General features: G+C 33.3%; 3 protein-coding genes across 7 annotated transcripts; all 3 read right to left on the bottom strand.

Annotated features, from left to right (window-relative positions):
- Positions 2,422–3,973, bottom strand: LOC109354481 (probable membrane-associated kinase regulator 4). Its single transcript, XM_019597011.1, has one exon. The coding sequence runs from the start codon at positions 3,736–3,738 to the stop codon at positions 2,653–2,655; it is 1,086 nt and encodes a 361-aa protein (XP_019452556.1). The 5' UTR covers positions 3,739–3,973; the 3' UTR covers positions 2,422–2,652.
- On the bottom strand, positions 6,517–18,939 carry LOC109354480. 5 transcript variants are annotated; one of them, XM_019597008.1, is made up of 20 exons: positions 18,648–18,939; positions 17,494–17,715; positions 17,042–17,137; positions 16,104–16,153; positions 15,055–15,154; positions 13,922–13,995; positions 13,154–13,271; positions 12,380–12,490; positions 11,627–11,703; positions 10,891–10,957; positions 10,216–10,281; positions 9,043–9,150; positions 8,800–8,930; positions 8,456–8,522; positions 8,278–8,345; positions 8,114–8,118; positions 7,770–7,861; positions 7,400–7,470; positions 6,728–7,119; positions 6,517–6,675 (listed from the first exon to the last, which is right to left on the bottom strand). In XM_019597008.1, the coding sequence occupies exons 1-19, from the start codon at positions 18,789–18,791 to the stop codon at positions 6,747–6,749; spliced, it is 2,040 nt and encodes a 679-aa protein (XP_019452553.1). In that variant the 5' UTR covers positions 18,792–18,939; the 3' UTR covers positions 6,517–6,675; positions 6,728–6,746. The 5 variants fall into 5 exon arrangements, with proteins under 5 accessions (XP_019452553.1, XP_019452551.1, XP_019452550.1 ...); XM_019597006.1 differs by having other exon boundaries at positions 6,517–7,119; positions 15,055–15,151; positions 16,101–16,153; XM_019597005.1 differs by having other exon boundaries at positions 6,517–7,119.
- LOC109353642 (cationic peroxidase 1-like) lies at positions 20,313–22,584 on the bottom strand. The gene is made up of 4 exons (XM_019595978.1): positions 22,293–22,584; positions 21,827–22,018; positions 21,050–21,215; positions 20,313–20,718 (listed from the first exon to the last, which is right to left on the bottom strand). The coding sequence occupies exons 1-4, from the start codon at positions 22,503–22,505 to the stop codon at positions 20,324–20,326; spliced, it is 966 nt and encodes a 321-aa protein (XP_019451523.1). The 5' UTR covers positions 22,506–22,584; the 3' UTR covers positions 20,313–20,323.

The following is a 23,924-nucleotide window of genomic DNA, read 5'->3' as shown; positions in this document are numbered from 1 at the left end:
TGAAAACAACAACACGTGCATCCATATTTCAACTTCACTTTTGAGAGTTGTAAAGTGCAACCGACCAACAATGATCATGGACTTAGAATCAGTGTATTAACAAATTAAATAATCCCTATTAATCCGAGCTAAGGCTTAGAAGCTGAATATTATTGGAAGATTTTCAAATTCCTCATTTGACACTCTTGGAAAGCTCTTTTGATGAGAGAATGCCAACCCAGTGAAGGGACTAGGTTGGTGTTTAATATAAGGAATGTGTTCTTTAGCATGTGATTTTTGAGGATGTGATGCTGGCTATAGCAATCATTCACTAAAAAATATGAGAGTGCAAAGATAAGAATATAGAAGTATTTTTTTACAAAAAAGTCATATTTGGGTAGTGTTGTAATATTTTTGTGGGCTATATATATCTTTGGATGTTTTAACTTGTAAGTGTAGAATAAAAAACTGCACCAAGATCAGGAAATCTCAGCCTGTGATTCTTTTTCCATGCAACAAGAAAGGACCCCAGGAAGGTTACAGAACCCTAGTTAAGAACCAGCCTATATATATATATATCCATCCAAGTCCAGCTTGGTTCCAGAGACAGCTAGACTTGGTCCTCTACCATGAGCTTGTGACTTAGTTACATGGGTCGCAATACTAGTTTTGGTATGCGGTACCGTTCAATACTATTTGTCATTTTTTACGTTAGAATTATAAGACTTCTTTTATAAGGACTTGGTAAGTCGAATTTAGCAGGTTAAATAAGGGACAGTAGCTATGCTTGTGATGGCTACATGTGTGGGTCAGTGTCATGGACCCCAAATGGCTTGTTGAGTTGGCTCCTAATTTCTTCAAAGTAGCAAATGAGCAATGGTGAGAATGATAGAATCTCATAATTATACATACAAATATGGTAGATTAATAGTAGAACACAAATAAATACAAGGAAATAACTCTTTCAAGAAAAAAATGATGGTTCAAGGGCTTGGATCACCAGGCATTGTGGGATGGCAATGCTGTAGCATGTAATCCTTCCACTGTCAAGAGCCAGAGGTGTTCGCTGCTCTGTTAAACCAGCCTTACGCTATGCCCTCTAGTCTAGGAGTCATGACACCTAAGCCTTCACCTAAGCACCATGACTCAACTCTCAACTTGGAACGGGCAAGCCAACATGGTGCAACAACCACCCCAACCTAGACAAATCATAGCCATGTTCCATCACCTTGATGCCCCCACTTGGGTTACAAGCTAGAGTTACCCAACTCGGCAACCTCACATGCTTGTCAGAAGCTTATAAACAATGATTTACATTAAAGATTGCTCTATGTGGTACCAAGATAAGGTTGAGGTTTACAACAAAAAATGCTTTATGAAGGTGTAATAACGCAGCCACTTACCCTCATATTTTTTTATCAAGCCATATATTTTAGTAATATTATTAATTTACATCCATTTCTCTCTTCTATTCTATAACTGTTAACCTGATTCCTCAACAAAAAATAATAGTTCTGTTTTGATTACACCACTGGAAAGAGGCTTTTGTATTATTCCAAAACCTTTGTAGAGGTGTATAATATATACTTCACTCTTTTGCTTTCTTTAGCTCCAAACCTATCAAACTTATGGTAACATTTTCACTTAATTTAAGGAATGATATATAACCAGCATACCTATAAGATAAGTAAAAGAAATCGAAAAAGAACCACATGAAAAGCTGTTTGTCACCTTGTCTGGATTGAAGGATTTCTTTATAGGACAATGTCTTATAGTTTCCAATGAAAGAAGACAAGTGGGTTTCCATGATCATGATCATTGTTACACATTATTTATTTAAAAAAAACATTTTTTTTATTTGAGAAAATTGGTATATGACAAGACAATTGCATATTAGTAGTTGTAGATATTGTTATATGTTCTACTTCAACAATTGAGTTCTGATATTCACATTAATCTTTCACTCATAAGAAGGTGAGCAAAATAACTATTTTGATGAATTGAACCATAAATCGATCGAATTAAACCATATAAAATCAAAATATATGGTTTGGTTTTTCATACTGATTCAAAAACAATTTTAGTTCAGTTACACTTCTAGTTTCAGATACACTATAATTTAGTCTGAAAAGTGAACCATACCCACCCTGCACTTGTAATTTCATGTTCATGATTGATAACTGAATTGTAGAATAAAGAATCACATGATTAGTGGTAATTATTGTGCACACTGAAAGTGGAAAGTCAACACTACCTGTTTCCTAATATAGAAGTGAGATTTGTATACAAGTTATATATTGAGGTATAAAATCCACATGAAAATACTATGCTCAAAGAATTGACTCATAAGAAGCCATGGTTAAAACAAACTTATGAGTCAAACTTCCACCAGATTTTTATGCTTTAGTCTAATACTTTAATTAGCCATGGTTAGATTTTTATACAGATACTTAATAAGCATTGATTAAAAGACTTTTACTTTGGAAACAAGAACAGTAAACAACATATGATTAGGATTTAATTGAAGTAATGATGCAATAAAAAAAGGGTTGAGATAAACATTTTCCATTTCAAAAGTTTGTACTAGTGAATTAGAGCTATCTTTGATCAAATTGGAAAGGAAGTGTAAGAAGATAACATAGTTAAAGCTACTTTTGTGTAGTCCTTTTTCTATCAACCCCTGCAAAGATCCTCTCTTTCTTGATCCTCACATACTGAGTTTCTTGAAGCAGATAATGAGTAGAATCCTACTTCACTTGCATTCTTCTTTGAAGAGAACATTTGCTGAGACTTTTTGCAATGTGCAATTGCACCCTGAATGGAATTTTCTATCTCTGAACTTGCACTGCTGCACCTTTTCAGAAACTGACATTCATATGATTTGTTTGAAACTGAGAATGAAGTTGAACCAGATGATGATGATGATGTTGATGACTTGTTTCCGGAAAAAAGTTTGATGCCAACTGAGAATGACCTTCTATGTTGATTACTTCCATAGTCATTGTTCTTTTCTTTGTAGCTTCTCATGACAGAATTTGAGGGCATGTATTTGTCCCTATGAATTTGACCATAAGGGTTTTTTTTTGCCACTACTTGCACATGCTTATTTAGATTTCCCCTAGCTTTTGAAACTGAACATTCATCAGCAACTTTTGTTGAGGCTGCATAGGATTCATAAGAGCAACCAGATTTTCCAAACAAAGACTTAAGATAAGCCCTTGAAGCCTTCAACTTTGAGCCTAGTGATGATTGCTTTAGCTTCTTAGTCCATGACTTCTTCTGATTTTCAACCACAAACCCACTTGCATTATCTGTTTGGTATTCAAGGTTATAATACTCTTCAGGGCTTAGTTCTCTACTAACTTGGCAAGACTCATTTGGTGAGATATTGCATGATTCAAAAGGTGTGCCTGTGATTGGTGAAGGGTATGTAGTAGTGTTTAAAGGGGTGCTATAGAACTCTTCAAAAACATCTTTTTCCATATCAAAAGGAGTATTTGTGGAGTTTTGCAAGATTTTTTCAACCATTTGTAACCTAGGGGGAAGGTGAAGAGGCAGAAGCTTTCCTTTGTAGAAAAGTTCATCAGCTGGAGAAGTTGTTGGTTCTTTCTCTTGAACAATAGAGGCCATTTGGAACTCAAATTCTCTAGGCTGAGAATGAGAATTTGCAGAATGGCAGAAGAAGTTGGAGTATGAACTAACCTCCATGTCAATGTAATCATCATCAGCATGATCACATGATACAAATTTTGAAGCCATTTCAGCTTTTCAGGTACACTACAACACTAGTATTTTACTTTTCTTCCTGTGTGGGATAGTACCTAATGGTAACTGAGAAAATAGAAGGGAAGTAATGCTTTTAAAAGTGTAGAGAATGGCATATTGAATAACAAATATCCGTTGTCCGAGAAACTATGTCCCAAATTTTGTCCCACACCAATAATAATGAAACAAGAATAGAAAAAATAATGAACGATTAATTTTTTTATCGACATAACATATTTTCATTGTTACGAGACAAAATCGGGGACATGGTTTGACACAACAGATCGAAAAGGCAGTATAGTGGAATTAGTGGTACTCTAGTTTTATTTTATTCATTTTTTTACATTTTCAAGTATATCTTGTCTTGTCATTATTGGAGGAGCTTGTCTGCTAACATCCAAATGCAAAATTAAAAGTTGATTATTAATTTTGTTATGGGGGAAAGCATTGACCCACAGAACATAAACTTTGTTGCTTATGTCTCATTGGGATTGCCATTTTTATACTATTACTTTTGCTAATGGTAACTAGCATGATTTCCATTACTTAGTTTCTTTAGAAATCAGTGATGCAGAGAAACTGACCCAAATAAATTTAACATGGGCTCAGGCTAGTTACTAGCTATAGTGTAATTAGCATGACAAAGTCTTCTTCTTATAAACCTTGAATTAAGATATTACATGATGATTGTAGCTAGAGCCATTGACTTTGTTTCTTTGATATAGTAGAATGTATAGAATTCAATTGGCCTAACCTTAAAACAAGGCAAATATATTAACTTTAAAACCTTCACTAGGATTTGAATGATAGGCTAATATCACACGGGTGAATAGGCAAATATGTTAAGGGGGCAATTTTGTATCTCAATATGTTAATATTTTGATACTTTAGTCAATTATAATCATATATATATATATATATATATATATATATATATATATATATATATATATATATATATATATATATATATATATATATATATATATATATATATATATATATATATATATATATATATATATATATATATATATATATATATATATATATATAAGAATAATGTATCTCCTAACTTATCTCCTCTAGCCAGTAAAAATGTGACATGTGTGTTATTATGTTTATTTTTAAAAATATTTTTGTAGAAAATGATGAAACATAACACATGACAGATTTCACTAGCAGGAGGAAATAACTTATCTCATTATATCAGATTTTCAATCTTTTTTTCATTAGCATCTCCTGGTCTGGTAGTAACTAAAATATTTGTCCTAGTCTCATAATGTGACTGAAGAAAAAAAAACAGGTCTATGAATTGAAGAGCCATTTTTGGAATCTTCCTCAACAATATCAAATTCCCATACAAGCAAACTCAGTTTCGTGAGCATGATGTGTCTCATGGCATGCCTTTCTGCATTCATATACAATTCATTGTGATGTAATTCATTGCACCAAACTTAATCTAATCAAGAAAAAGGACAACACTTCCTGTCTGCACTTGATTAATGTCATCAACTTCTATGTATTACATTCTTGTACTTTTTTTTACTGGATTCCTGGTTCTGTTTTAGTGTTTTTTAACACACTTTAGCTTTACTTTTGCACATGTGGGTAAACCTTTTAGTACTAGAAACATTGTCACCTTTTTCATCATCTTTTCTAATTATTCATGTCTCTATTTAAGTGGTAATGTGAGTGAATAAAATATAGGTAGTGAATACAATGAAGAAAAATGAGATAAAAAAGAGGTAACACTATGACCCGACAAATGATGGTGGGAGAAGGAAACTGAGGCCGGAATGCATGCAAAGCTCAAGACTTTGGTTATATTCCTACCTACTTTTTGGGTTTACTTCCTTTTTTCAAGTTTTAGTCACAACCTCTCTTTTCTCATCTTTTGTTGCAGATTCTTTTTGCTAATGCCATGAAATACACCATCTATTGGTTCACTTCAATATTTCTTTATAATTCTTGCACAATTGGACTTAAATTACTACTGCTTGAGAATTCTTATTACCAACTTAAATTACTTGCCTTTTGAGAATACCAACATTTCCTTATGGTCTTCTTGTTGTAAGATGTACCGCAACTTAGCTAAATATAAATAGATAATAAAGTATCTCCTCATATCAAGAAATAACTTATATCTTTTAGTCAGTAAAAGTATGACTCATGTTTTGTTTTAGAAATATTTTTATAGAAAATAATTAATTAGGACACATGTTTTGATTTTATTGGCAGGAGATACATTATTCTTATATAAATATTACAAATAAACTATTTATCTAACTCACTACTGCTTAAGGCCAACATGAGACAACGTTTTTAAAAAAAATAGGGACAACTTAAAAAAATTGTAGGAACTGAGACTATAAATCCACAAGTTAAACCAAAAAAAATAAAACATGTTATCAATGTGGATGTTAGGTAGATGAATTATTTATACAAGTACCGATAACGAAATTAACAAAAAATGGAAGAGTGCATTGGCAGCTACTACAAAATTCGAAGTTTTGTTGGTTTGCATGTATGGTTAAGTCCACTGGTAAAAACTGATACTACTAGGAGATAACAGATAAGTGTTAATGGTGTGGATATAATTTATTTTATTTTCCACCGAAAAATATTAGTTATTTTTTACATGAATCGAGTGCATGAAAAATAGAAGGTTGAAAATTGGGTACATTGTTATAAAATGGAAATGAGACAGACCCATCTAAACACTGTCCATCTATGTACACTAAACTTATCCTCAATTGTAAAAGAAAAAAGAAGAAACGAAAACTTAATATCCCAAGTTTAAATTTACAACCAAACTGTTAATTCACATAATTTGATAACAGCTTATTACAAATTCAGTACTTTACATAAGAATCAAGAAATTATACCCTTCAAAGTCACAAAGTCAAAGGCATTAACTTACACAAATTTCTATAATAGCTGCATCTGCTTAATTATAAAACTTACAACAGCAAGCATTTTTGGCTCAGAAAAGGATTGGCCTATTTACTTGTTGCAGAATTATTACCAGAGACCAATTCTCTTTCAATCTCATCAAATTCCCAATCACCAATTTCCTCTGCTAAGTAGTCTTGACTAACATTTCCAAACTCGGATTCCAGCTTAGCTAATTCGGCTTCATGGTCGAATACCTGATCTGCCTTAACTGAATGTGATTTCGGTTGTTCATCTCTCTGTGTCTTTGAAATCTCAGTAGTACCTTGAGGTGTGGCATCAGGCTTTTTCTCAGCTGGTGGTGTTTCAGCCTCTGCGTTTGGACTTTCTATTTCAAGAATTGGTCTTTCAATAAATTCAAACTGAGTCTGTAACTTTTCAATGGCATCAAACAGTTCTTTAACTTTCCCTTCATCTTTCCTGGATGAGTGAGCCCAATAAGTGAAGTCGAACGGAAATGATAAATTAGAAAATAATGTAGTACGGGAAGGAAGGAGCTTGAGGCAAAGAATTCTTCAAATGGAATTTGTGAACTGAGCAAACGGTAAGATGTTCTTTACCGAGGGGAAATAAAAAATGGTTTATAACAATGTACCAAAAGATCGGTTTGCATAATGAGAAAAATTTCCAATTTAGAGTTGGATTTACACATGAGATTTAATCTGAACCTGAAAAGGTGATTTAGAAAGAAAATAGAAACCTGGAAAACTTCCCCTGTCGAGCAAAAAACAGCTGTTTCATCTTATCCACTACACTGAAGGTGGTAATAATCTGAAATGAAAGAAAACCATCAGTCTGAATATACCATTGCACTGCTGTATCACCTTTAGTCCATAGACAATGAAGCATACAACATAAAAAAGATATTGGGGTCAAGCATTCCAAGTGGACAGCTAGAACTTGCACAATCCAAAAAGTTAATACCAAAAACTAATCTCAGGTCAAGGCATTAATGTTTACAGAAGAGTCAACAATAGGACAGCATTTCTACAAAGCCACCCAGGTAAGAAATGAAAATAAGCGAGGACACAGGTATACTTTTCAGGAGTGATTAAAATTAGTCACACTACCTTGGCTTCATAAGTTAAATATTCCTCCTCAAGGTTTCTCCTTGGACTTAATATGTTTGAATCCTCGGCATCTGCACTGGACGTCATCTCTAACCTGTATCCTCAACAAAAGTTAAGACAATAGTAAATAAATAACCATAAGTACATACACATACACACAATCATATATATTAAAATTAAAGAGTAATACTTTACATGAAAATATTAACCACTTGAACATATACTAATTGTTGTTTAAATTCTTTGAACAGTGTGTGAATCTTCTATATTGTAGATGCAAATTTGGCAAAATTGGAAAGCTTGAATAAAATGCTGAAAACTAAAAACTACATAAGGCTAATAAGCTACTCTGTGTGATTGCCTGCATCTATTAGTTGCAACTTTCTCCCAAACTCGTGTAGATGCAAATTTGCATTAAAAATTTAAATGATGTGTTCATAAAGAAATTCCACACAATTAAATGCCAACATGGACAACAAATTTAAAACAAACAAAAAAAGGGTATTACCTCTTGCTTAAATTCTTGAGATTAACAACAAATGTTTCGATATGACTGATACAAGGCTCTAACTCTTTCTGTGCACGACATAGCAGGTCATACATATTACTAATGGGGGAAAACAGGGAAGCAAAATGGAGTATCTAATTTGACATCCATATCTGAAACAGTAAAGAAAAACCAATACCTGGTACGCAGCAAGAAGTTGAATGGTCAAGTTCACAAAATAGTCCTCGTGTTTCTCCAATTCATCACTTCAAAAACGCAAGAATAAACAAAATTACTAATTCATGACAAACAGAGAACAATGGAAGAATAATTATATTTTCTATATATTGAAGATTATTGTTGGTTAGTATATGTGATGTTGGATTTTGAGCTGGGCCTACTGTAGTACACACTTGCAGGCCTCCCTTTATGTGTGTGCTCGTGTACACTAGAGCCTGATCACTCAGATTAGACTCTCCGAACCTTATGACTTAGTCATTAATTGGCCGTCATTACTCAAGTTCAGTAGGTTGATATACGCACTTGACCTGCTTCTCATTAATTTCTGCACTTGACTGCTGAAGCACCCAAGTATCTTCCAGAAAATCAATCCAGGTTTTGATAACATTTGCTTCAACCCTACATGAGCTAATTGATTTTGAAAGTTCATCTTCCTGTCAATCAAGGTCAAAACAAAATTTCAGACAACTGGATGGTGAGAGTAACACTGTATTAGGCAATGTTATTTAACATGATACCAAGCCAGAGGAAAAGAGATGTCCAAACCTTTATCTTCAGGTGTTCAACTATCTGATTGTTTGCTTCCTCAAACTGGTCCCTCTCTTCGCTCAAATTCCACAATCGAGCTTGTGCAGCAGCCAAAGAAGTATTAACCTACACCTCATAATTCATAAGCAAGATTTCAATGATCTATAAATTTATAATTAATAAAGGCTACACAAACTGATATAGTATATTACTAAGAGATAATTAAAATGAGGATTCATTTTGATAAAATAATAAGATAAACAAGCACTTCGGTAGTAGGACTGTAGGAGTTAACTTTTAGTCTGGAAGAACAAAATTTAACTTTCGTGTACTTAAGCTGACAAATCTTAATACCTAAGCAATTCAATATTTCCTCCCCAAGCATCACATCGATGCTTAATTTACAAGGAAGTATAAGGTAATTGGTAAACTAAACTGTGGAACATGAGGTAATAAATTTTAACTATAAAGATAACAAATATTCCTTAAAAGGCAAATGATATTGGCTATAAAGCATGAGGTGTCCCGGTGTCTGACACGTGTCCATGTCCAACACTGCCCAGACACCCCTCCAACATGTGTTGGACACCCCTACTCAGTTGTCCAATTTAATAATATATTTTTTGGCTTGGACACACTGACACGGCTCTGGCTTGGACATCTCAAATTAGCTTGGACGCCTCCCAAAACACTTGTCTAATAATGTTAGTCTATGATTCTTAGAGGCCTAGAATATATATGAATGTAAAAATGTCATGTGGAGTAAAGCAGTTTAGTATCTCATCATTAAAAATGATAACTATATTAGATTACATGTAAAGATCTAACAGATATGAAGAGAAAATAGCAGGGAACGTCTTAGGCAAGAGGTGAAGAGTCCAGATGGAAATTTCAATGCTGTCTAATTAACCAAATAATACAACAATTTAGCACCAGAAATGCAAACATGATGCAGGATTTGAGATTAGTCATTCTATAGAGCAAAATATATTCAAGTTGCAGAAAAGCACTCAGATTTTCCCTAAACCGTACAGTTTTATTTTCAATTATTCATACCTAAAATATTACCATGCAAGATAAATAGACAACAGTAAATGTCATAAAAATCACATGACATTATTATATGTCTGCAATCATGTTACTATCCAATATACCACCCCTTCGCATCGTTCAATAGAATATGGCTAATACCTTTTTCAGTTCAGCTTCAAGATCATCTTTTTTCCGTTGGAGCTCAGATATCTCCAATGCCAGTTCCTGAAAACAACAGTGAAAAAAAAATTAGCTGTCCTGCATCAGATGGAATACCTAGTACACAAATCAGATCTACCGTTTCAATTCAACATGGTCACTGACTGCTATGAACACAAAGAAATCAAGCATCTTACAACAGATTAGTCAACATCCCTGCCCCCTGCCCTTATAAAAAGGGATTAATCAATTGAAAACAATAAGTGCATAAAGCTTTCACTGTGACCCACCATCAACATCATATATAGAGTATGAAAAAAGACGAATATGACAAACAGAACCTCTTAGTCATGAATGCAAATGATAACACATTCTAGAAAACCCCATCTTGCCTATACTATACAGAAAAAAGGTGTGTGCATACAGATTATGAAGGAAAAGTTAAATATAACGGTTTCTGATACTAATAAACAAACAAGCACCTATATCGAGATATATCCCTCAAACGGTCATATTTTCATAGATTCTGTTACACTGACAATTTAGACATGCATAGCAACAACAGCCTAGTCAGATAGACAGGAACAGCCACAAAATCACATTTGAAAGGTAATAAATTCCCCATCAAAACTGCACTTAGTAATAAATGCAATGCTGCCCTGCTGAAAACAATACCTTCTCCTTTTCACTAGCTTCCCCATCTTTAGTCACACGAACTTTTAATGCTTCCTCTTTCTGTACTCTGTCGAAATATTAAAAAAAAACAGAGAAGGATATGGGTTTACTATCTGTTATCTGCAGCAAATTATTTTAAAAAAAATCACTCTAACCAATCAGTATTGCTACTGACAGATGACTAATCAGAACAGATCATACCAACCAATATTTGAATTTCAAGAACTTGCAACTAGTTTTGAAGCAAAACAACAAAATCTCTGACCACCAGATTTCCAACTATCTCTAAGAACCCAATATCACAGATCAACTTCACCCATATGACTATATCCCAGTAATGCAGGCAGTATAATCTAAAAGACATGAACTCACAATCCAAAATATTTCAAAAATGTCGTTTAGATTCGATAGTGAACCTGTTGTAGCATCTCATTATTCTACAGTGTTGGATCAATTTGTTTTTAACTTGCAGGTTATATTTCAGTGCTCAAGTATTTCAGCTATTTGCTATTAGGGTCTTAAAAGTGGGTAGTTAGTTGCATATAACCTATGGTTGTTGGCTAGTGGGATCCATTATTAATTTCTGTCACTTATTTGAATTATTATTTCTGGGCTCTAATTTCAAGTGGCCGGTTTATTTAATTTTTGAGCCTTTAATTTGGAGGTTACTTGATCCCCAAGTTAGACAGGTACTTGGTAAGTAATCTAACATAAAACTCATAATTTGACAGTCTACCTGTTGTCTAAAATACGCTTTTCAGCTTTTGCAGCAGAGTTGGCAAGAGATTCCCTTAAGACCTTCAGCTTATCAACCTACTTATAGACAATATAGTATATTTACAAACATAAAATAATAGAAAGAAACTACTCCACTATATTTAGTTAAAAATATGATTGAAAAAATATAATCAAAACAGAATATTCCAACTAAGACTGACATTATCATCAAAACAGAATACCCTACAAATGCATGATCTAACAAACCCACTCCCAATAACAGAAGCAAGAATATGTACTCATGTAGGATTATCAGCTCTTGTGGTCCCTCATGTGGAACTATGGTACGTGGATGTTTCATTGTTCATAAGTTTGCAAATTAATAGAGAACAGAATGTGGAAGGAACCATTAAAATCAAAATGATAAGACAGAAGCTAAATTTTGCCTTATATGGATGTCATGTAAAGGAGATGCATAAAATAATAAAGAATTAAAAAGATAAGCATAAACTTTTCTGAGATGATTGATAGCTAAAGAAGAGTAATTGTAAAATTTAGATATGCAACAAGCTCTTTGTACCATACTTCCATTTTAGTTTTACTTTCTCTCAATTTTTTATATATTCATAATTTAGTTTACTGAATTCAAGGTAAAACACTCTTATTTTAACTACACAGTTTAGATAGAAGTGAATATAAGTTGTACCTCTAATTCTCCTTCATCCTACCATCATACCCTTCCCAAAGAAACTCTTTAAGGAAAGAATTGTACCTTTTGGGCATGAACTTCTGGAGAATCCCCGTTGCTCAGGGTTTTTTTCTTCAGCAATAGGCCTTCCAGTCTGGTACAAATTCGTATATGTGCAAGGGCTCCTTTTAAAGCCTGCAAAACAATTGGTTGGTTCTACTGCATTTTTTTTTATTTCAAAACATGGAAAGTTATATAAATAAATTAAACAAGTAAACAAAAGTGTGCATTTCATGAGACAACCAGACATCTGTAGCGTTTTACTCTAAACATTGATCACACAGTTCCAAATATTTGTGTTCCTGGTATATAATTCAAAAGAGATCTCTAAACTCTCATGGTGAATCATAAAACAATGAGAACATTTTCAAGCAAACAAAGTATCTAATAAATTCAATAAAATAATTAATATATATATAGAGGTGAGGAGGGAGTGGGGAGAATAAAAGAAAAATGTTCCACAGGAATTAAAGGAAGTGCTAAAGGAATTTAGAATCTAATAACACCCCAGCAGCTGCACAAGTTCCCCCCTCCCCCTTCCCCACCAAAAAATTTCCAATAAAAAACACCTCTTCCTTAAAGAAGAAAGGTAGAAACTATGATCATGGGGTCGAGGTACTTTGAGTTCATGCAGCAAAGTGACTAGTAAAATGAAATCTCTTATTCCAGGTCATATCAAGAGGCTAACTAAAAAAATAAGTTCACATGAGTTTGATCCTAGCTTCCTCCAAGCAATGCAAAAATTCATTACTGTCCAAAGAAAGGCTACACAGAAAGGACTATATGATGGAAACACACCTCTAGCATTGCAGTTGTTACCTCAGCTGCTTTATGATTATCATCTTTGTTTACAGGTGCCTGTAAAGTTGTTATCTCATTGAGCTTTTTCTTAAGACTAGAGGTCTCATAATCTATTCTGCAGTCAGAAAGCAAAATAAGATCTAAAGTGAGGTAGAGTAGAGCCCAGTTTTCCCACTTTCATATTATAGCAGCAAATTCTTTTATTAATTAAAGCAATACATTGACCTTACTAAAAATTAGCCATAAAAATTATTTTGTAAATTAATTGTGATTCTAATGTGCAAAACAATAGTGATCATTGTTAGAGAAAGGCTAACCAATTCAGTAAAACAGTTCACCAAGACACAATTCAAACTTCAGATCAAAACTCAAAACTTGGGTGTATAGCATTGTCAAGAACCAACTCTACCAAAAGCTTAAGTTGTTGGGTGAAGGCACATGAATGGTTTATATATCTAACATGTCCCTTCACACAGTAGCCCTTTGGGCTTGAAGCATGAACTGTGCACAGACCCATAATACCTTGTAGTATAGTGGTAAGTATTCCCACCTGTCAGCCGACTTGTTATTATTGTATAAGAATGGGGATGACAAGGATCAAAGTCCTAACCACCTGGTCATAGAGGCTCTAATACCATGTCAAGAACCAACTCTCCCAAAAGCATAAGATGTTGGGTTAAAGCACATGGATGATTTTATATATATAATAACAAGCATAAATGGTATGAACAAATTGACAATGGAAACCACTTGCTTAATTCTGACCTTCCAATATCAGAATTGATTTTCAACCCAGTGATGGCACCTTGTGCAAACTGAAGTAATTCCTCCCGTTTCACCTGAAAAACAAGGTAAACAATATAATTAAAGCATAAATAAACAAAGAATAACCCACATCTACACCAAGTAATTGCAAGCACCGCTAGAGTTACCATACATTCAAGATTTTAAGCATACCCACTATCCACATGATTTGAATGAAATTATTTTATTATTTAGACGAGGGTGAGCCTCGGCGCAACAGTAAGGTTGTTTGCCTTATGACCTGGAGATCATGAGTTCAAAATTTGTAAATAGCCTGTCCACTTGCAGGGATAAGGTTGTGCACACCTACCCTCTCCAGACCCTATTAGGTGGGAGTTTCAAGGACTGAGCCACCCTTTTTTATTATTTGAACACATGATATCTAACTTTACAGTAACTGTAGCTTCAGAAAAGTTAGGTCACCATTTAAATTGAGTTACTACGAGTTGATTGGAATTGTGTACAAATTATATATGCACAAAATTTTGTTAGAAATCCACAATTTATGTTATAATATTCTGGTTTGCTTCCAGTGTTAAATCCCTGATAAAATATAAAGATTGATAAAAAAATTAATCGCATTTCATAAATTTTAAAAATGATGTACTGGAAAAATGTTCAACTATATGAATCATAATGCAGTCAAAGATCAGAAATAAGAACCAAATCTTGGAGATAGTAAGATAGGACAAGTTCCAAATATGGTTATTAATAGCAACTCAGTAATATAACATCTAATATCACTAAAAAATAATTTTTTGTCCAAATTTTCCAGACAACATTTTAGAATTAAAAAGTCTTTTCGTATACCATAAAATTAGCTTGCTCAATTTAGATATTTTCAAAATTCAAACTCACAACTCGTTGAAGGAAAACGTTGCTACTCCAAGAGTTCAAAACGTGTGAATTTGAAATTAAAACTTGAATGTGAATGATAATATAAACACATCGAGCAACCTCCAAAGATTTCATTAAGTCATGATCACAACACCCAAGAATACAATTAATATAAGAGGTGGGAGTAAACATAGGAAGCTTTAATTCTGCAGAATATATCTAAATTTAGATATGAGTGAAGTAATAATCACCCTTACCAGCACTTCATCTTGATAGCTTGAAAAGGCTGTTGCCAGATCTTGCAAGCTGCTTACTATGGCATTATGAAATTCTTTTCCACCAGTAAGACAAAGCCTGCATAAATGAGGATGATTAGAATAGGATTTGGCCTAAATTCAGCTGAACTGTGAAATATTAGAGGTTGCAATTCATGCCATAACATACTGTCTAGCGGGACTAAAGTAGTTTCTCCATAAAATGAAACAAAATTTTAAACTAGGAAAGCAAAGTTGCTATTTCCACAATTACTAATCATTTATTATATCAAGCATGCAAATACATCATTTTGATGTGTCTGCATGACCCTTATACAACGCACTGATGGCACGTGTCCATCATCCACCCATATATGGCCAAATATTGAAAATACCTTTTTCAGCTCGGACAAAGCTGGACATGCCCATTTAAAGTTTGAAATAGAGAAGTTTCTTTTTGTACTACCAATGGTATCTCATCACCCTTTTGGGTAAGGAACTAATCCCTTTCGGGGTGCATGGTTGCCCCTCCCAACAAGTGTCATTCTCAGAAATCGAACCCTTGACCTTTTGGTCATCCTGGAGATCTAGCGCGATCTTACACCACTAGACCAACACATTGTTGGTAAATAGAGAGGTTGATTCTGTATTAAACTTTTAAGCAGTTTCTAATAATAAAAATAAATAAAAAATAAGGCAGATTTGCTTTTGTTTTGTCACATACATACTACTTTCACTTGCCTCATGTCCTCCACTTTTTCATTTTATTCCCCCCTCCTAAGGTGCTCTATGAATCTTTTTCCTTAAACTTCAATTATATATATACCCATAATGTTTGTGTCCTACAGTTTTTAGAATTCAGTGTCCAAGTGCAGTGTTTATGAATAAGCACCAAAGGGTTTCAAATCTAGGAGTGGTCACGTGTGAGTTAAGAAAACTGACATCAAGAATGTTAAGTGCACATTCTCATGACAATATAATACCACATACATGTTGTCAATTGCAAACAGCAATGATATATTCAAGATGTGTAAAAAACTAAGACTCACCCAAACATCTCCAGGAGAAGGGAAACCTCTTCCTCAATAGGAGCTTCAATAATCTGAGGAATAGAAAAGAGTTAACCCTGCAGTTAACCTCTATTATCAGCGGTAAAAAAAATTGACTTGTGCGGCACAATTATCTTCTTTTATCATTAAATGATAATATATTAAAACAATAAAATTCAACAACTATACATAAAAGAAAACAAATGAACAAGAGGATATGATCAACGAGGTAAAATAAAAGTATCATGATTCACACAAAAAAAAGGTTATGAAAACATAGTGATATAACAAAAAAATAGATTATTATTTTGGACAAATTCTTGGACTATTTTATAGCATAAAAATTAAAGAGAATTATGTTTTTAAGAAAAAATCAAGTAAAATCATTTTCAACTAGGAACAATAACACATTTGAACTTCCGACTTTGCCAACCATTCTTTTGGATAATACTCCTAATTTTTTATATAAGAAACATTTTTCCCAATAGCTCTGAAATTTTATATCATCCTAATCCTAGTTCCTAATAAATGAAATTGATGTATAATTATCTACTTCTCAATTTTTGAATCCGTAAACAGTGCACGTATGATTTATGAATGTCGAGAATTGATTCCACCCCACCCACAATCAAGAAGGGGGAGAAAGCCACACAAACAATATGTGATATCACTTTAAACTGCATGGGCATACATACTTTAAAGCTTGAAGATCTGAATCTCAAGCTTGCATTTGGGCTTTTGCCAAGTTAATGCCATGCTCACTCCACAAATCTACTTGAAACAAGTTATTCTTGTTGCAACCATATAGCTAAGACTTCTTAAGATACTACAAGTTTGTGCTTACAGAGTAAATAACAGAATATCTACATTATATACTTAACATAACATATCATGGGAAACTCAGAATAATTGTACACAAAAATTGAACTAATTAGAAATACCATTGATAGTGTTATACCCTCCAATGCATGACTTTGAAGAAAAACATCACGAAAGTTTAATGGTTCGCCTCCAACATCACTATCATAATAAAGAACCTGCAAAGAACCGACATAGAACAAACACAAACAGCTAAGTAAAAGAACAGCAGAGAAAAGTTCCTCCAGCACTGTAATTTAATTGAGAGAAAAATGACAGAGAAAACAACCCAACAATCCTAATAACAATAAAAAAAAACAGTAACATCAGGAAAACAAATAGGAAACTGTTCTTAAGTATTAGACTTCATTTATGCGTAATAGAAAGCATGAGGAGGGCCTCAATACACCATAATATCAGAGACTATTAAAATTATAATCAAATCTCCAGAAACTTGAGTGGAGTGTAATATCCTAAAATCAGCTATACAAAACTAAATAATTGCATTTGAAGTATATAAGTGAAAGTTACTTACCATAGATGGTCTGTTAGGGTTCTTCTTTGCGTCTTCAACGGCAAGGTGCTGCTCAAGAGTCTTCTCTTTGCCCTCAGCTGAAGCTTCGGATAATTTCTCAATCTCTTTAAGCAATACAAGCCATCTTCTAAGCAACTGTACTCTTTCAGGGCCCCTATAGGAAATAGCATCTTCTTCCAATCTTTTAACTGTCTGCAAAACACTTCTAAAATTTCGAGCTGCCTGTGTGTGCACATGAAATGAAATGTGCATTGTCATCATTCTCATATTAAAACATTACACACTCTAATTGTAATAGAGCACATTGATTGCAACCAGAGAGTGCGGAAATTCATTGAGTTCTCTAAGAGCAACTCTCAACTCTCTTGGTTTTCATTATATGGGCCCTACCATGCTACCTCATCCCTCTTTACTTTATGAAAAACTCATATACTACACTAATATTGAAAAATCAATAAAGAAGACAATAATTACTTTTATTTCATTAAAAAAATAATTTTAAATGAAAATTGGCCAGTATATCCGGTACAGTTTAATTTAGAACCGGCCAATATGACCAGTATGATTGCATGGCCAGTATAATTGTTGTATCATACCGGTATTGGGACTGTTCAACCGGGCCGGCACAAACCGGGTTTTACAACACTGGAGCCAATAATTAATTAATTTGGGATGTTGGTTATAAAATCATTAATTATGTCTAACGGTGGGTCCTATAATTAAGGGCAGCCTGTGGAGGGCATAGAAACTCTGAACTACAATTGGATACACTCCAACATACATTTTGCCTCTCCAACTATGCAACTCTGAAGCTTTGAACAATCCATTTGGAGATGAACTACGACAGTTAATTTATGTAATTTGAAACATAAACAGGGTCCTCATTACTATTCACCAGATGATAAAAACGGGGTGGTTTCTAATAAAGAAAACCAAACAGTTGAAACAAAAAATGAGATAAATGATGAAGTCACTAAAAATACAAACTAGACATCAATTTCAGCTAACACTACTGCATTACGATAATCACTATCTCATAAGTTGCAAGTAACAATCACATATCTAATTGGAAACAGAAAAAAAATAGCAAATATAAAAAAAAGTATATAGAAAAAAACGGGAAAATGAAGGAAATGGAGTGTGAAGGATTATACAATACGATCATGAAGGATTTTGGCGCCCTCGGCGACGGCTTGGCCGGCGTGTTGTGCGACGGTGTCGGCGTAGTTTTTAACGGTGCGAGTAAGGTTGTTATTGTTGCCAACCGCTTTGCTGACCGCAAATTTCAGCCAAGACATGTTTTCTGTAATTCGAATTAGAAGAGAGTGTGAACGCAAGTGCAATCAAACAGATTTAGGGTTTCAATAATTGGAAGTGAAAAGAAGAAGAAGAATAATAATAATAATAAAATTTGTGTTTGGAATGAAGACGAAGAAGGAGCATGTGAATTCTGCTGAGGATGAAGACGTTAGTTTAATTCTCAATTCTTTGTTTTTGATGTTGGGCTCTTGGTTTTTTTATGGCCCATTAGATTGAAAACTATAGTGGCCAAAACATTTGGTGTCTACAAATTTATGCTACACCCAATTTGGTTAATGGAAAAGGTATCTTACATAATTTGGGTTACAAAAATAGTTGAGTTGGATAATAACATGTCTATTTTCTAATGTAATGAAATGAGTTTTGTTATGACTCCATCATCTATCATTTGTTTAATCATGTTTTGAATTAGGATTTTAAGTTTGTCTAATAATTCAAAACAGTCCTAGATTTATTTAATAACCTCCTTATTTATTGGGGCCTATTGAGAGAGGAAGTTTGAAAGATGAAAATATTTATATATAGTGATTGATGATTTGCTAATAGTATAAAAATATTATATTGTCAATATTTACATATTAAATCGTTGATATATTCCACCTTCTCAACTTGCATCTAAATGAATAGTCAAATATTTTTTTGCTAACTTTACACTCACATTTCCCTGATTCATCAATCTTCCACAGTTGACCCTTATCCTTAATAAAAAATTGTTGTTATTATCATTGAGCCCGGGTCAATTTGGATGGCGTAAACATATCTCAATCTAGATTATTGCTTTGTTTTTCTTTTTGGTTTCCTACTAGTATCCTCGTACCGGAGGCAAATTCTATCCGAACCGGGAACATCCACAGGTACGTGGGGTTAACTCTCCCAACGGACATTTTTTTCATTCACAAGATTCGAATCCGATACCTTACTTAAGGGGAATCAAGCATGTACCGCTTGATGGGCTAAGACCATGCTTTGTTTGATGGGCCAAGATCATTATTTTGTCAATGAGTTAGGAATTAGGGGTCAATGCATTAAACATGCAAGATCAAGATTTGAAGACTTGAATTCAAGTCTAAGCAATATGCTTTATAATTCAGTCAATTTATATTAATTCTTCAACAAAACCCATCAACATCACATGCAGCCAGCTGCAGAGTATTGTCAATGATACTCACTATGAAAGTGGTTTTAACTAATATAACAAATTAAAATATTAAACCATCTTATTGGATCTTGTAGCACATTACAAATCATATATACTTTATTGAAGTTGCATTAAAAATTACACTTGATAATGAATTACCATAACCTACATTTAAAGAATAGATACCCCACAAAAGCAACAAATATCACATATTCTCAAATGTGTCTCATTCCCTATCCTACACCAATCACATTTTGGCACACGAATAAAATACAATTTTAAAAATAAAAAGTAACATTCTGATCAGTCTAGAACAGAGAGAATGAAACACAATTCAGGACAGATGATATTTGTCGGCATTAAAATGATTGATTATTCATTGATGAAATGACAGTTAGTCCTAATCTGACCATCAGAGCCAGTTAATGGAGCAAGCATGCTCATCTTTAACATTGTATCAGAAAAATCTTTCTTAAAACGTCCCATGTTTCTGCTATATCTACTTACTTGACTATCTGTTTCACCTGATCCATTCACAAATAGTTGTTGGTCTGAGTGTACAAGACCCTTCAAGTTCACCAAGTTTTGGTAATATGCATTGTCAAATGTTGCTGGAGTTTTTGGATCAAAAGGTGAAAAATTATCATCACCACTATCAAAGGGACATGCTGCTTGAATTGCTTTTGCATAAGATGAATCTATGTTGGTCTCATTATAAATCCTATCTCTGAAAAATCTGCACCTCACTTGGCCTATGGTGTGAGCTCCTGAAACATTAGTTTATAAGTAATACACTTGTTAACTATATGTGAATAATGTATCTCCGGCTATAAGGAGATAAGTTATCTCATTCAATTAATAAAATCATGATATGTGTCCTATTTAATTATTTTTTACAAAAATATTTCTAAAACTAAACAAAACAGTACACATATTATATTTTTACTGGCTGAAGGAAGTAAATCATTTTTTGGTATAAGAAGATACTTTATTCTCGATTAGAAGATAAGTGCATGTGACTTTTTTTCAAGTAATGTTGTAGTTTTGGTTTAAGCTTAGCACAATGCAGTAAATTATATTAAAGGGGGTATAGTTTACCTGATAAAGTAACCATTTCTTCAGTTGTGAAACCTTTATTGGAAAAAGCAGTGATAAGGCCACTAAGATCCAAAAATGGTGCAGGCAAATCTGAATTAGATTCACTTAAACTTGCAGTGATTGAGTCTCTTCTGCCTAATGCTACATTCCATCTTTGTCCACCAAGCTGAGATAATTGAAGTTATCATTACTATACATCATATATAATACACAAAAGAACCAAATCATGTCGGTATTCATTTGAAACTAAATTTGTTATTTAATTTGAGAAACTTGGTTTATAAACCAAATAAATCAAATTTGAGCTAGAAATTGAGTTCGTTAAATAAACGAGTCGAACTTAAGTTGAATATAGTTTGACTCGTTATAAACAATCTTATATATATATATATATATAAACCTATAAACAATATTTCTTTAAAAAGATTTATTATTTGAGTTAATGAACCAATTCGAACCGAGCCGAACTCGAGCTGAAAAAATAACTCGTATCAAACTCGAGTCGAGTTTCAAGCTGAACCGAGCGGAACTCTGGTTTGACTCGGCTCATTTCCAGCCCTAGGTGTAAGGTGCCACTAGTCGCTAGATCCTCAGGATAACCAAAAGGTCAAAAGTTCGATTCCTGTAAGCGACATTTGTTGGGAGAGGCGGTCACACACCCCAAAGGAGAATAGTTTCTTATCCAAAATGGTGAGGGGCTACCTTTGGTAGTACCCAAAAAAAGCTACATGAATCTTAATTAAATTGCATGTGTTAATGGTTATTTATTGTACTTACAGCACCAACAGATTCACTTGCAGCAATGGCTAGAATATCAGCACAAGAAACAACACCAGGGCATGATTCCTCCAATTGAGATTTTATGTTGTCTATGACTTCAAAACCTCTCAAGGAGTTAGCATTTGGAAAAGAATTTTTCTCACCAGTGAAATTTGATGTGTCATCTAACAATACTGATGCATCACATCCCTGTATAAAACATAATCATAGTTAAACAATGTATATTACATTTTTCTACTATAGTTACATGCATAGTTATTATTAGTTTTTGGTATTTAGTAATTAATTAAGAAAAATGAAAAAAAGTCTACTATGAAAACAAGATTACAAGATGGTGCAATTTTATTTGAAATGATTCTAAGCACAACTTCATACTACATTTTATACAAGTAGCACAATAGTCACATGCTGAATAATATTGAAACTCATGCAGCAAATGAATAATGAATGAAATAAAACATGCCTGAACAAAGCAATCATGAAAATGGAGTCTTAGCAAGGATGCACCCATTCGAGTCTCATTGGACACAGCATCATCCACTGCTTTAGTGATAATTTTAACAGCTTTTGGACATGTTTTATCATAGAATTTAGTTGATAACTGAGCAGAAGCTACTCCAATAAGACATGCAAATATCAATAAATGCTTGAGTTTGAAGCCAGAATTTGCAGCCATAATAGCAAAATGGTTCTTTCTACAAAGTAGCACAAAATTAAATGAAGAGTTTTAAAGTTGTTGGGTGGTTATAGCCATGAAATGTTACACTTATATAGAACTAAAAGGTTCAACTTGCACCCTATAAGTTTTTTGTCTATCTCTTTGTCCATATCCTTTGGGTCAAACTCAATCATATTTATAAAATGAAAAAAAGGCAAATTTGACTAGAACAAATTAAGGAGAATGAAGCTTCAGAGTGGATGCAATTCATTGGGATAAAAAAAACGTGTATAGCAGTATAATATCAATTGAAATCCTTTCTTCAAGAGTCCAGGATAAAGATTACAATACGTGACACCGATCAAATTTTAATAGATATGATTTTAACTTATTTTTCAATAAAAAGTTAAAATAATGAAGAAGAAAATTCTCGGTATATTCTAATACTGTAGAGGAATTGAACTCGTTGTGGTAACCAATTCTGACTTTATCAAAGTCCTAGCAGATTTCATTGCAAGGCTGGAAGGTAGAGGCATATGTTAATAAAGTACTAGTTTATGATACATTGTCAGAATGGTCGGGTTCCTATCTTTTCTGTATTTTTACGCTTCTGCTCTAAAACTTCATATATAAGTTACTAAATGATGATTTTGGGTTAATGCAAATGATTTAATATGTATACACACTGACAGTATAAGTATTTTTTTACAGCAAATCCTCATCATTCATATGTTAATTAGTATTGGTTTTCCAACAAAAGTATTACAAATCAACGATGAATGATATGCCGACAATTTAAAAAACTTTATACTGTTAGTGCGTAGATTTTAAACTCTAGTAAAATTTTATAAAAGCTAGTGTGATCAATAAAAAATGATTCTTTAAAAGTTACTGATCATGTAAGAATAATATATAATTAAATATGAAATTTTAAACCATATAAGAATAAAAAATTTAATGAAAATTGTTATGCAGCATGTGCCTTGGAAGGTTGTTCGAGTAGTTGACTATGAAATGTTTGCATCTGCATCTTTGATCTGAATAATCCGAAGTTTGAATTCAAGCGCAATAGGGGTAGCACGCATTCACATAGCACTTCCTATGGGATTACATAACTTTCATACTATCTTTAAAATAAGTGTATGGCATTGTAATCATGTTTAAACTTCCCACTAACATCAATATCCCTCCATCAATGTAAGCATAAAAGATTTAATGTGTAAACTAATGGTATAAATATTTTTTACATTGTTAGGAAATCATTCACCATTGATTTATTAACCATCATTAACTCTCCAACAAAAGTAATACAAATCAACGTTGGATGATGTTCAAAAGAAAGTTCAAACTAATCCTGCCAACGTACATGATTCATGATTTAAATCATGTTGCTTCCAATCACAACATCTTATTCATCATTGTGAAAATAAGGATCCA

This window comes from Lupinus angustifolius, chromosome LG08 (assembly GCF_001865875.1).
Source record: "Lupinus angustifolius cultivar Tanjil chromosome LG08, LupAngTanjil_v1.0, whole genome shotgun sequence".
NCBI lineage: Eukaryota > Viridiplantae > Streptophyta > Magnoliopsida > Fabales > Fabaceae > Lupinus > Lupinus angustifolius.
Note: the sequence above shows the minus strand (reverse complement) of the source record. Positions and strands in the feature narration are given on the sequence as shown.